The 13,564-nt window shown below is 45.3% G+C and overlaps 1 protein-coding gene across 1 annotated transcript in view; it reads left to right on the top strand.

Annotated features, from left to right (window-relative positions):
• Positions 1-440: 440 nt before the first annotated feature.
• Positions 441-13,564, top strand: part of VOPP1 (VOPP1 WW domain binding protein) — a 105,283-nt gene continuing 92,159 nt past the window's right edge. The window contains exon 1 of the mRNA XM_038562627.1: positions 441-608. Coding sequence (XP_038418555.1) covers positions 555-608 — 54 coding nt within the window. The 5' untranslated portion in view covers positions 441-554. The remainder of the gene's footprint in view (positions 609-13,564) is intronic.

Genomic DNA, 13,564 nt, shown 5'->3' with positions numbered 1-13,564 from the left:
CGGGTCCACCGACAGCGCCCCCCAAACGGGCTCCCCCACGCGAAGACTTCGCCTCCTTCAGCGATCTTGCCGGGTCTATTCAAAGGTGACAGGGCGGGCTCCGCCGGGGCCCGAGCCACCCGCCAGCTCGTCCCCGGCTCGCCGGGCCTCGGGGCCCCCGGCTCGGCTCGGGAGGGCGGCGCGGGCTGGGAGCCGGTGCCCGCGGGCGCGCGCCCAGGAGGGCGGGGCGGGGCCGGGGGCGGGGCGCGGGGGCGGGGCGAGGGCGGAGCCGGGAGCGCGCGGGGGTGGAGCCCGGAGCCCGGAGCGCGGGGGGCGGGGCGGGGCGGGGCGGGGCCGGGGGGGGGGCGGGGCGCGGCCGGGGCTGCGCGGCGAGGGCTGCACGGCGCCACCAGGCTCCGCGCCCACCCGCCCGCCCGCCGCCCCGCGCCCCGCAGCCCCGCCGTCCGCGGCCTGAGCCCCGCCGCTGCTCCGCTGTGGCGCTCACCGCTCGGGCCCGCGCTGCTGACCTGCGCCCGCGCCCCGACAGCAGCGCACCCCGGAGAGGACCCGGAGCCATGGGCCGCCTGCCCCGGAGGGTGGCGGCGCTGCTGCTCGGGCTGCTCGTGGAGGTAGGGGCCGAGGCCGGGCCGCGCCGCCCCGGGCGCCTCGCAGCTGCGCCGCCGAGCGCGAACAATGCCGGGCTGCGCGGGTGCGGGGCGCGGACGCCCCGAGGACCACCTGTGCGGACCCGAGAGGCGGGCGGCGGCGGGCGGCGGCGGGCGGCCTCGCGGACCTGCGTGTGCGGGCGCCCGACGGCCCCTCCGGCCTGCCCCGGCTCCCGGGCCTCCCCGCCCGCGCCCCTGCCCGTCTCCCCCACGGCCCTTCCCCCGCGCTGCGGGGCTGCTCGCGGCGGCCGGGGAGACCCAGGTGTGGCCTTTGAGCCTCGCACCGCGAGCGCCGCCGAGGAGCGCGGGGTGGTGCCCGCGGGGTGGTGCCCGGGGGCCGGGGGCCGGGGGCCGGGGGCGGTGCAGGCGCGGGCGGGGCTGGAGGCTGGAGGCTGCGGGGTGGGGCGGCTCGGCGGCCGGCGGTGCAGGTGCGACCCCGCGGGCGCCGCGCCCCGGGCCCTGGGCCGCCGCCGCCCCGGGACGTGGGGTCAGGTGGAGCGCGGGCTTCAGGTCCCGGCGAGAAATCCCTCGGAGACTTGGGTGCTGGGCGCGGTTCGCTGGAGCCTGGGGGGGGACTCGCCGCGGGGGAGGGTGGGAGCGCCCCTCGTGCCCTCGCCCCCGCCCACCCCGCGCGCCCCGGGCCTGGAAGGTCGCGCCCCCGAGGTGGGGGGGGGCTCCCCGTCTTTGCTCAAGCAGGTTCTTTGCAATGTGAGCTGATAGGATCCTCTGGGGTGTGGAGTCTGGATTAGGGTTCACGCAACTCCCTGCTCAGCTGCATTGTTTTGGAGGAAATTTGCCTTAAATCAATGACATCGGAGTTAAATGGGTGGTGAACGCTGACGCCCCTTTCTGTCTTTTCCATTCCAGAGGGTTGGAGAACTCTTTAATATTGGGTGTCTGTGCTGGAAGTGACTTGGCTTTCTTAGCTGATTAAAAAATAATTATCAGGGAATGTTGGGAGGGAGCTTGTTCTTGGCACTAGGAAGGGAGGTTGATGGAAAAGCTTCTTGCGCCAGGCTGACTTTTTATTTTTGTTTATTTTGTTCTTAATATCCCTCTGGCTTGATATATGTTTTTTTGCGGGGTGCCTCTTCGCTTGCATTCTTTGCATTTGGTCAGAATTTTAAGACCTTAGAGATCACATCCCGGCCGTGACGCACCAGACAGAGCTATGGAGAAGTGAGTCTGAGACAACTGTTTACCTAAAACCCAATGCATCTGTACTTATGAATGCAAGGCCCCCTCCCAATCCCCTTTTAAAATCAGCTCTTGATAAAATTTTATATCCCACTGCCTGGCTTCCTCTAGGTCTTCAGTGTATGTGGTGCTGTGCCCTGTTATGTAGTCAAGACTGCTTCAGGGACCCAGTTCTTTCCAACGAAGCTGTTTTGTTGCATAGGAATTTATCATCTTAATAGGGTGTTCAGATCATGTCTGGAAAGTTGACACGATCTCAAAGGCACAACTGTGACAGCAGGGAAACTGAAATGACTGGGCTGGTGCTTTCACAAGTCAAATAGCTAGATAACTGGTAATTTTTGTCTTTAATGGGATCGTGTGGTGTAGCTCACTTTTACAAGATTGTCCTAAGCACCTATTTTGTTTCTGGTGGAGAGGTGTCTGAGGAATTAAGGAGATTTTTTTTTTTTTTGTATTTCATCACATGGGATTTTATCCGTGAAATAGATGCTGAGATGTTTTCATCTAAAATTGGCTGTTGTCAGAGCATCTTTGATGCTATTGAAGTCCTGAATCACATACATAAGTGGGCAATCACAGTGGCCAAGTATGTGAGGAGGCAAAGGGTTCTCTTTACGTTAAGCACATAAAACTATTGATGGGGCCCTTCGGTGGCCTCTGACGGCCACCTGCAACCCGGGATAGTTGCCTCTGTTTCTTTGTTCTGCTTGCCCCGGTTCAATTGTAGTTGTAGTGTGGTTGATTATATACTAGCTGGCAGCGGTTATTCTGTTCCAGCCCCGCAGCACTCTCTTCCCAGCCAGCACCCAGGACCGGGCAGAGAGGTTTTATTTATTCCGGCAAGAGGCCTCTGAGTAGAGGGGGAAACTAGAAACTGTTCTGAGAAGGGCTTTCCTCCCATCTCACCATCTCTTTATAGAAATTCACTTACCTAGGAGACACAAAGACTGCATATTTGTTTTTTACTTATCAGACATTTATAGAGTGCTTACCCTGTGTCAAGCACTGTTCTAAGCACTTTACAAATATTAACTGATTACAAATAGTAGCTCAGCCATTACTTTTATTCTCATTTTTATTTCAAATGGAAGATGTTATAAAGAACTTGTCCACAGTCTCACTGCTGTTAAATGTGAAGGACTTGGGACATAAACCCAGGTAGTCGGGCTCCACCTCACCATGCTGCACTGCTGGCTTTAGACATGGGAAGAATTTGCACATAGTATGTCCTGAAACCAGAGGTGGGCTTAGAGAGATATGTGTTCCATGAAACAGGTAAACTAGCAAAATATGTTCTAGGAACTCCCTCCACTTCCTTAGGGGAACCATATACTGTACTGTTCAACTGTGACACTTAGGAAAATGAAATGGGGGGCTCCTAATACCTGCCTGCATGGCAGGCACCCATCAACAGGACTGTCCTAGGAAACTTGGTTGTGTGCTCACCCTGAAACCTAGGCTGTGGATAGCACCATCCCTTTGCCATGGAGGTTTCTTGGGAGCTCATTACTGAAGTGACCTTTCCTTTCTGTTCACTCCGTTTCCTATGAATTGCATGAGAAGCTGATGAGGGCCCTTATCTCATCTTCCCCCACTCCCCTGTCACTCTGTGCCAGCTGCTTAGGTCCCAGGCACCCAGGTCATGAATGTGGTCCTAGAATCAGGTAATAAAATTCTAAAGTTCCATGCTTCTCTTCTGCTCATTGGCTCCTGTGAGGCCCTGAGAACAGGGCCTCAGGATGCCTGAATGTGCTAAGCTGTCTCCTAGTAGCCCTGGTAAAGGAATTCCCTGTGGCCTTCCCTGAGCTGCAGCAGCACCTTAGAAACCAAAAGAAAAAAAAAAGTTTCAGATCTGATCGTGCTTTAGTTGAACCTGGGGAGTAATTAGGCCCTAAGAGTATGTGCCTCCCAGGGGCTTTTTATCAGAGTGCCTCATTTTCTAGATAATGTCATTGCAGTCTCTTTCTAGAGGTCAGGTTGTTGATGCTTCTTTTTTTTTTTTTTTTAAGATTTTATTCATTTATTCATGAGAGAGAGAGAGAGACAGGCAGAGACACAGGCAGAGGGAGAAGCAGGCTCCACGCAGGGAGCCCAATGCAGGACTTGATCCTGGGACCCCAGGATCACACTCTGGGCTGAAGGCAGGCGCCAAACCGCTGAGCCACCCAGGGATCCCCCTGTTGATGCTTTTATAATATATTTAGTAGTTTTTGTTCTAAGGACTCTGAAATGAGCCTAGAAATATGTAGTGTACTATTTAATATAAGGTTTCCCAGTGCAAGTGCTGGGAGCTCTTTTGCATCTATTCACAGCGGGGACTGAACTCTACTGGGTTACTTTATTGAAGGGACTGGCATGGGTATCATTTTTATTCTCCCCTGGAACCTCAAACTGGAAACCTTTAAGTGAGGTTGTTCCATGTATTTCAAAGTTGTTCCTACAAAAGAACAGGCTAGAAAAAGGAGAGGTCTTCTCCTAGAAAGAAAAAGTTGGAAAGTGAATGAATATGGTCTTTTGAAACTAAGGAAAATAAGGGGCTTACTGTTTTCCTAAAGTCCTATGTATTTTGATGCCTGAGAATCTTGATATTAGAACCAAGTCATGTTTAAAAGTTTGTTTTTGTTGTTGTGTTTGTTTCTTGCCAAATATCTCCTGTGCCCTGGAATGCCAACAATTGTGGCAGCCCTTGGGTGCCAGTTCTCCGAAATAAACTTTTTCAACCCTCTCACTCTATAGAGCTTTTAGAATCTGAGTGACATGCAATTTGAATGAAAAAGAAGACTATAGGGAGTGTGTTATCCTTAGAGGCTCCATGGGAGGCTGGGTGCTGATGGATAAGAGTTGGCAGTGATAAATGAATCCAGTGGCAAGCACTTGCTCTGAAGTAGGGAAACCTGGCTCCAGGTATGTGAGGAGGGCCAGACTTGGGACTCTAATTTGCCCTTGCTCTCTTCTGTGTTGTGCACAGCTATAAAGGCCAACTGCGGGGAAGCGACTCTAGAAGAAACATGGGTTAGGCTAGTGGTCACTTGATTATCTAGCCATAGGATGACAAGTGATTTTCCTAGAACTCATGTTTATCATCTCGCATGTCACCCTCAATGAGCCCTATCTTGAACACCCTATGTAACATTCTAGCCCAGTTCCCCTCCCAGCCTCCTTGCTCAAACCAATTTCCTCTCTGTATCCATTACCTCTAAAATATGATGGAATTTACATTATATGGAATATTACATTAAAGGTTTGCTCCATTTTGTTCACTGAAATATCCCCAGCTCCTAGAACAGTACTTACCACAGAATAGGACTCAGTAAATATTTGAATGAGTAAAACAGATCTTTGGATAATGATCATGGGGGAAGGAGCTGAGTAGGTCCCTGGTAGGAGAGGGGAAGGTCATTGGTTAGCCATGGACTCTGAAGAATGCAACACCTGTACTAGGACTTAACTCTAATCTGTTTAACACCTGTAGTAATGGAAACTTACTGTCTCTCAAAACAGTGCATCAACTTTTTGGAGAACTTCAGTTGTTAAAGTTTTCTGTTATTTGAGGAGAAGTGTCTGCACTGTTTTTACATAGTTTTAGTTCTGCATTCTTGGGCTTTTCAGAAGAAATAGAATCACAGTGTCAACCCTTCAGTATCTGAACACAGCTATGGTAGTCCCCACTGTGTTCCCCTCGAGGTTCGTTCCCTCTGTCATTTCTCCAAAGATGTGGTTTTGAAACATCTCACCATCCTCACAGCTGCCTTTTGAGAAAACTCTGTCAAACTCAAGAAATTCTTACTGTTTGAAAATGATTGGTCCTGGAAACAGTCAGAGTGAATCTACTTAAAACAAGGACCAAAATTTTGTAGTTAATAATGGCGAAAAAATAAAGCCCAGACTATAAAAATAAATTAGTTTGATCTAAGTATTTTTATAATTATGAATCAATTTTGGGGGTGAGGGAGAGATTAATTTTTTTTAAAGATTTTATTTATTCATGAGAGACCCAGAGAGAGAGAGAGGCAGAGACACTGGCAGAGGGAGAAGCAGGCTCCCTGCAGGGAGCCTGATGTGGGACTCAATCCCGGGTCTCCAGGATCACGCCCCAGGCTACAGGCGGTTCGCCGCGCCAGTGGGCTGCCCGAGATTAATTTTTCTGACAAAAATCTATGATGAATAATAGGATAGTCTTCACTTGGCATTGGAAGTGAGAGGCATGATCCTAATGAAATTTTAAAAAGTTTTTTCCTCCATCATTATTTGCTCTAGTAATCCACCCTCTACCCCCATCTCTAGCTTCTCTTGGTCTTTTTTTATTCATGTCATTCTCCTTTGGGCATCTGTGGGTCATTATTAAGGTCTTAACTGCCAGATTCTTTTGTCCCTTCTATAACTTTCATGAGATACTGCGTTTTTTTTGGTGAGATCTGCAAGGTCATTTTGCTGTCCATTTACGTCGTATTTGTGTTGTACTCTTCTGTGATCTGTCATCAAAGATGCTGCTTGAGTTAAGTGGGCTGGGTTGTTGGTGCACTACAGTGGTGAGTATATTTTGTCATGCAGCCTTTGGCTTGCTTCCTATCTCTTCCCCATTGTGACTTATTTGAACAGTTAGGACACTCTGTTCTATAGGTACGGCTGACTGGCTCTGTCAAAACCCTAGTGTGGACCTTGTCATATGCAGATAAGATAAGCCCAGAGATTCACACTGAGTATTCTGTGACACTTCAATCTTTTTAATATGTTCTTCTGGTAAGCCACAAGTCCTCACAACAGTTGTGGAGATGTTTATTATAATTTATTATAATTTTAAAAACTGAAATTGAGGACTATATACTTATTCTAATTATATTTCACATTACATTCTTCATCTCATCTTGTTAAACTTGTCAATTTTTTAAAAAGATTTTATTTATTTATTCATGAGAGACAGAGAGAGAAAGGCAGAGACACAGGCAGAGGGAGAAGCAGGCTCCATGCGGGGAGCCCCATGTCGGACTCGATCCTGGGACTCCAGGATCACGCCCTGAGCCAAAGGCAGATGCTAAACCGCTGAGCCACCCAGGAGTCCCTAAACTTGTCAGTGTTTGGATGGTGTCTCAGTCCATTTGGGCTGCTATAACAAAATACTACCTGCTGGTACAAACAACAGAAATTTATTTCTCATGGCTCCAGAGGCTGGGAAGTCCAAGATCAAGGCTGGAGCCCCCAGTAAGGGCCCTCTTCCTGATTCATAGCCAAGCACCTTCTGACTGTGTCCTCACTTGGTGGAAGGCGCAAGAGGTCTCTGTGGGATCTCTTTTATAGGAGCACTAATCCCATTCATGAAGGCCTTGTGACCTAATCACCTCTCAGAGGCTCCACCTCCTAATACCATCACATCAGTCATTAGGGTTTCCACATATGAATTTTGAGGGGATGTGAACATTCAGACCATAGTAAATGATGGCATGACCATGGTGTTATAGAATCTCAACTCTTTTGTATATTGGCTGGAAGGCTTTGAGTAAATTACTTAAGCTTTCATTAACTTGATTGGTTCACCTATAGAAAGAGAAATGCTTTAGTGTTGAGAGAGGCCATAGGAAAATTTCCTGCTTGTAACTTAGCTCTTTGTGTAAGCTGGATCAACAGATTCTGAGCATTGTCTCTAGGCAACCCCCAGACATCTTTATTTTTTTTTTTTAACAGATGCACAGTGCTTCTGATAAGAGGAAGAGATGACAGTCTTTAGTCAGCCCAGCCAGACAGAACAGTTTGCTGCAGGTCCCTGAAGACACATGATCTCTGCTTGTTTCCCTCCCCTCTTACTTTGCTATTTGAGCTCCTACCATAGTTGAAGATGCTCAGATGATGTCTAGGAAGACTATGCTGATTGTCCCCTCAGGTATGAGTTAAGTGCCAGATCTGGGCAAGCCACTTTCAGGACCTCAGGTATTTCAGGACCCAAATTGCCTGTTTGTGGTCTGTGAACCTTTTAGATCTTAAGCTCCTAGGGGAACTTAGTTCAGAAAAGTTTAGTAGATGCAGGGGGTGGGGAATGGGATCAGGAGCTTGGATATAGAGGTTGCCTTGAGGAAAGAGAATGTGGCTTGAGTTAGGAAATGAGATGAGCAGTAGGGAAGGTGCAGATATATTTTAGGTTTAGTGGGAAGAGGTTGGGACAACTGTGATATGTTATTTTTGTTGTTGTTAAAGTAATCCGTGAAGGTGAGTTGGAAAGAATCTGAATTTAAGTAATGGCAAAAGTCTGAGAGAGCTGAGGATGGGCCACTTAGATGCCATATACCTATGCATTGAAGAGCATTGATAATTAAGATTTAGAATGAACATTTTGAATAGTCCTATGGATACAGCCAAGTGTCCTGGCTTGCCTCTGAATGACAAGGGAGCAGAGGAATGAGAAAGTAGCTGCTAGAGTTGGGATTGGTGCTAGGACCATGGCAGTATGTCAGTAGTAAGAGAGTTCTAGGGGGTTATTGTTAAAATGGCTGATTTAGGGTTAGTCTGGCAGGTGTAAAATTAGAAGGGGGTTCATGGATTGGAAAATGAAGAAAACTGGTCACATTGAATTGAGATGATGGTGTAGGGCAAATCCCCATAAATGTGAGCCTTTGGGAGAAGAAGTGAATGATAATACTGTGCTAAGAAAAAAGAACTTGCTATGAGGTATTAGTTTTTATTACAGCTGTAACAAATTGCTTAAACTTAATGGCTTAAAACAACACAAACGTATTAAAGTTCTGGAGGCCAGAAGTCAAATTGGACTCACTAAAATTAGGGTGTCAGCTGCGCTGCATTCCTACTGGAGGTTCTGGTGGAGAATTTGTTTCCTTGCCTTTTCAGTTTCTAAAGTCTACCTTCATTCCTTGACTGCTGGTCCCTTCTTCCATTTTCAAAGAATAGTACCTTCAAATTTCTCTCAGTTCTGCTTCCCTCTGTCACTTATCAAGCCTCTAGTGAATACATGGTGCTTTCCCAAATTAGCCAGGATAATCTCCCCATCTCAGGATGCTTAACCTAATCACACCTGCAAAGTCTTTTTGCCATGTAAAGTGACAGATAGGTTCAGGCATTTGTTTGTGGATATTTTTGAGGGGAGGAAGAGGCATTATTTTGCCTAAAACATAATTGAAAAAAATACTGTTTAAAATAGATATTGTAGCTAAATCACTATTAATGAAAGTTTTTATAGTCCATTACCCCATTACATGATTATTCTGTGGGAAACTAACTTGGTGCAGTCCAAAGCCTTGCTGAGATGGGCAGTGGAGTGAGTGAATGAGTGAATTTGTGCTGCAGTTCACTGCATTTTATGCTGCGCTGAAGTGAGGATCTATGAATATGTCTGTTTCCTGCTTTGTGTTATTGATGGAAAGAGTAAAAATATGTGGTGGTTACCCCTGCAGAAGCTGAGGTTCACTTACAACTTTTATGAATTGCACAAGAAGACAACAAATCACAGATAGGGAAAAGGTTTCTCCTAGTGGAATTGAGACCACAGGTTACTTGAAACTTTTTCTGTTTCCTTGCAGGAAAGGAACTTGTCTTCAAAATTATGACATCTGGGCACACTGGTCACCTGAGCTGGGTGTTAGGGGCCATCACTGTGGTGGCTGGTCAGGCTGCCATATGACCATATCTGTGGGCAATGGCTGCCCTTGAAGACTTCCTTCTGAATAGGAGTTAAACTACACCTATGAGACTAACAGGGTTGGCAGGAACTCTGAGAAGATGACAGCGTGGGAGGATCCTAAGTTCAACCCATACAACAGATACACCTGGATGATAGCCGCATTGATGTAACTAACCCAGAAAATGAACCAAAGATTGGAAGAACAGACTCCATGATTAATCATAGACAGGTCACGTTGAAAAATGGTAGAAAGGGCAGGGTCCTGGTCAATCAGGAGTCAAACTAACCAGTCAGGAGCCAAACTAACCAGTGAGCCAAGTTAACTAACTTACACTAAATGGGAGGAGGAATACCACCAGCACAGAGAAGGGAGAGGAACACACCCAATACCAGATACCCTCGACACAGGGGACCTGCACTGGGAAGATGAACCCCCGTAACATTTGGCTTTAAAAACCAGAGGGGCTTAACTTTGTGAGTTTTTACAGTCAGTGGGACTTAACACTGGGAGCTTTAAAAATCAATGGGATCTACTCTAGGAGAGCCAGAGGGGAATGGGAAACAATCCCTCCAAGATACAAGACAGAGCAGCAGTTTGAAAAGTACCTGGGGTATACAGGAAGGAGATTATTTACTAATAACAGAACTTGCACTGGAGGGGCAGGTATCTTTAGGAGACTTTTTCAAGAATAAAAGATGGCAGAGACCATTTCTCACACCTGCCCCCTGCCCGGGCTAAACACCCAGACACCTGCAAGAGCCAGCTTGAACATTCTCCATATAGCTTATTAATACCGTGTGTCCTACCCTGTGTTCTCCTTTGGGTTTGACCCATCCAACCCACCCTAACTGACAGGGATCCCACCGAAGGAGCCTGATCAGCTCTCATCCTTCAAGCAGTCCCAAAAGCGTCTGCATAGACCTTGCTAATACAACATGCCCTGCTCCCATGTTCTTCTATGGACTTGCCCCATCCAACTAAGCTCACCTGGCAGGAGTCCGTCCAGGGTAGCTCCGGGTCTATCCTGCAAGTGGACAAGCATATATCTTGCTAACTAACACCATGTGCTCTGCTTCACGTTCTCTTGCAGACCTCCCTCTGCAACCAGCCCCATGAGGCAGAAATCCATCCAGAGCAGCTCCAGAAGCTTCTCATTCTTCAAGCAGGCCCAACAGTGGCCAACACCACTCCAAAGTAACTCCTGTTAGGGGGAAAGAGGAAGATAACCACGCACACCAGTTCCACTGCAGCCCCAGCAGCGGACTGGGTGCAGACATTTGATCTGACTGCCAGCCCCACCCCCCAACAAAAACTTCACAGGAGGCAGCACAAAGAGGCCTGTAGTCACTGCAACCCCAAGACACTGTTGGGGAGCAAACATCTGGTCTGACTGCAGGCCCTGCCTACCAATGAAAGCCTTTCAGGGAATGACTCAGAGAGCACCTTGCAGTTAAGTGTGACTACAGTCCTGGCAGATGGACTGATAGCAGGCATGTGGTCTGATGGAACCACAAGCCCAGTATGGCCCCACACTGTCTCTCTAACAGTGCAGTGGCCAAACCCTGGCCACAACAGGCAAAGAGAGCCATTGTAACTCAGTGAACCAAAGGCAAACCTGACTCAACCACATGTAGGGTGCATGCAGCACACATAGGAGACACTCCTGAAGTGCCAGGCTCTAGTGAAGAAGGAGCATTGCACTACAAGGCACTACAGGACCTCTTCATAAGGCCAGTACTTTTCAGATCAAGAGACATAAATTACTTTCCTGATATGTAGAAACAAACACAGAGAGTTAGACAAAATAAGGAGAGAGGAATATATCCCAAATGAAAGAACAGGACAAAATCACAGCAAAAGGGCTAAATGAAATGGAGATAAAGCAATATTCTTCATAGAGATTTTATCTCTGCTTGGTTCTTTTTTACGTTTTCTAACACTATTTATAAGGAACTAATCAGAGATAAAGAACTTAGTAACTGAAATTAAAAATACACTGGAGGGAATAAATCCTAGACTACAAGAAGCAGAAGAATAGAGTAATGGAAAGCAATCTAGCTGAACAGCAAAAAGAAAAGAATAAAAAATGAAGCTAGGTTAAGGGAACTCAGCATCATCATCAAACTTAGTAACATTGGCATTATAGGGACCCCAGAAAGAGAAGAGAGAAAAGGGAGCAGAAACTTTATATGAAGAAATAATAGCTGAAAACTTCCCTCATCTAGAATAGGAGACAGACATCCAGATTCAGGAGGCACAGAGAGCCCCTAACAAAATCAACTCAAGGAAGTCCATACCAAGACACAGTAATTAAAATGGCAAAAAGTAGTGATAAAGAATTTTAAAAACATAAAGAAAAAAGACCTACAAGGGAAACCTTATAAAGCTATCAGCTGGTTTTTTAGCAGAAACTTTGCAAGCCTAAAAGGAGTGGCCTGCTATATTTAAAGTGCTAAAAGGAAAAAAGAAAACAAACCCCCAGTAACCCTAAATATTCTGTCTAGCAAGACTGTCATTCAGAATAGGAGAGATAGTTTCCCAAACAAAAATTAAAAGAGTTTATTACCACTAAACCAGCTCTGTAAGAAATTTTAAAAGGAATCCTTTGAGTGTAAAGGAAAGGCCATGATCTTTTTTTTTTTTTTTTTTTTGGCCATGATCTTGAGAAAGAAGTTTACAAAAGGAAAAAATTTCACGGGTGCATAAAAATATAATAAAAAGTAGATTAATTACATATAAAACCATTATGGAGGTTAAGCACAAAAGCATTAAAATCAATTATATCTATAAAAATCAGTTAAGGATTCATAAAGTTCACATACTTTTGTGTGTGAAATATCATATACATAAAATGTGAGTGGGGGCAAAGATTTAGTGGTTTTAGAATGGGATCAAACTTAATTGACCACCACCAATCTAATAAAAACTGGTGTATATATATATATATATAATGTTAAATATCAACCTAACAATAACCACAAATCAAAAACCTGTAATAGATATACAGAAAATAAAGAGAAAGGAACCCAAATATATCACTAAAGAAAGTCATCAAACCCAAGGGAAGAGCGCAAGAGAAGGGATAAAAAACTACAAAGCAGCCATAAAACAAATAATAAAATGGCAGTTAAGTACATACCTATCAATTATTTTGTATATAGACTATATACAAATACATATAAGTTAATATATTTTATAACATGTTTTATATATATACTTATATATATTTTTTATATATATAATTATGTAAATAGACTAAATGCTCCAATCAAAAGAGCAAAAAGGGAAGAGCGCAAGAGAAGGGATAAAAAACTACAAAGCAGCCATAAAACAAATAATAAAATGGCAGTTAAGTACATACCTATCAATTATTTTGTATATAGACTATATACAAATACATATAAGTTAATATATTTTATAACATGTTTTATATATATACTTATATATATTTTTTATATATATAATTATGTAAATAGACTAAATGCTCCAATCAAAAGACATAGGCTACCAAATGGATAGAAAAGCAAAACATTTGTATACTGCCTACAAGAGATTCATTTCAGACCTAAAGACATCTGCAGATTCAAAGTGAAAGGATATGAAAACATTTATCATGCAAATGGAAGTGAAGGTAGCAATGCAATACTTACACTGGACAAAACAGACTTAAAAACTGTAATAGACAAAGAAGGACACTATAATCATAAAGGGAGTAGTCTACAAGAAAATATAATAATTGTAAATATTTATGCACCAACATGGGGGTACCCAAATACATAAAGCGGCTATTAACAGCATATAGGAAGTAATTGATACAGTAATAAAATATTAGTAATACAATAATAGTAGGGGGGCTTTAATACTCCACTTATATAGATATATCATCTAAACAAAAAAGTGGCTTTGAATAACACATTGGACCAGATGGATACACACACACACACACACACACACACACACACACACACATACACACAGCATATAGATGGATATATATATATATATATACACACAGAACATTCCATCCTAAAACAGCAGAATACACATTCTTTTCAGATGCCCATGGAATTTTCTCTGGAATAGATCACATGTTAG

This window comes from Canis lupus, chromosome 18, assembly GCF_011100685.1.
Source record: "Canis lupus familiaris isolate Mischka breed German Shepherd chromosome 18, alternate assembly UU_Cfam_GSD_1.0, whole genome shotgun sequence".
NCBI lineage: Eukaryota > Metazoa > Chordata > Mammalia > Carnivora > Canidae > Canis > Canis lupus.
Note: the sequence above shows the minus strand (reverse complement) of the source record. Positions and strands in the feature narration are given on the sequence as shown.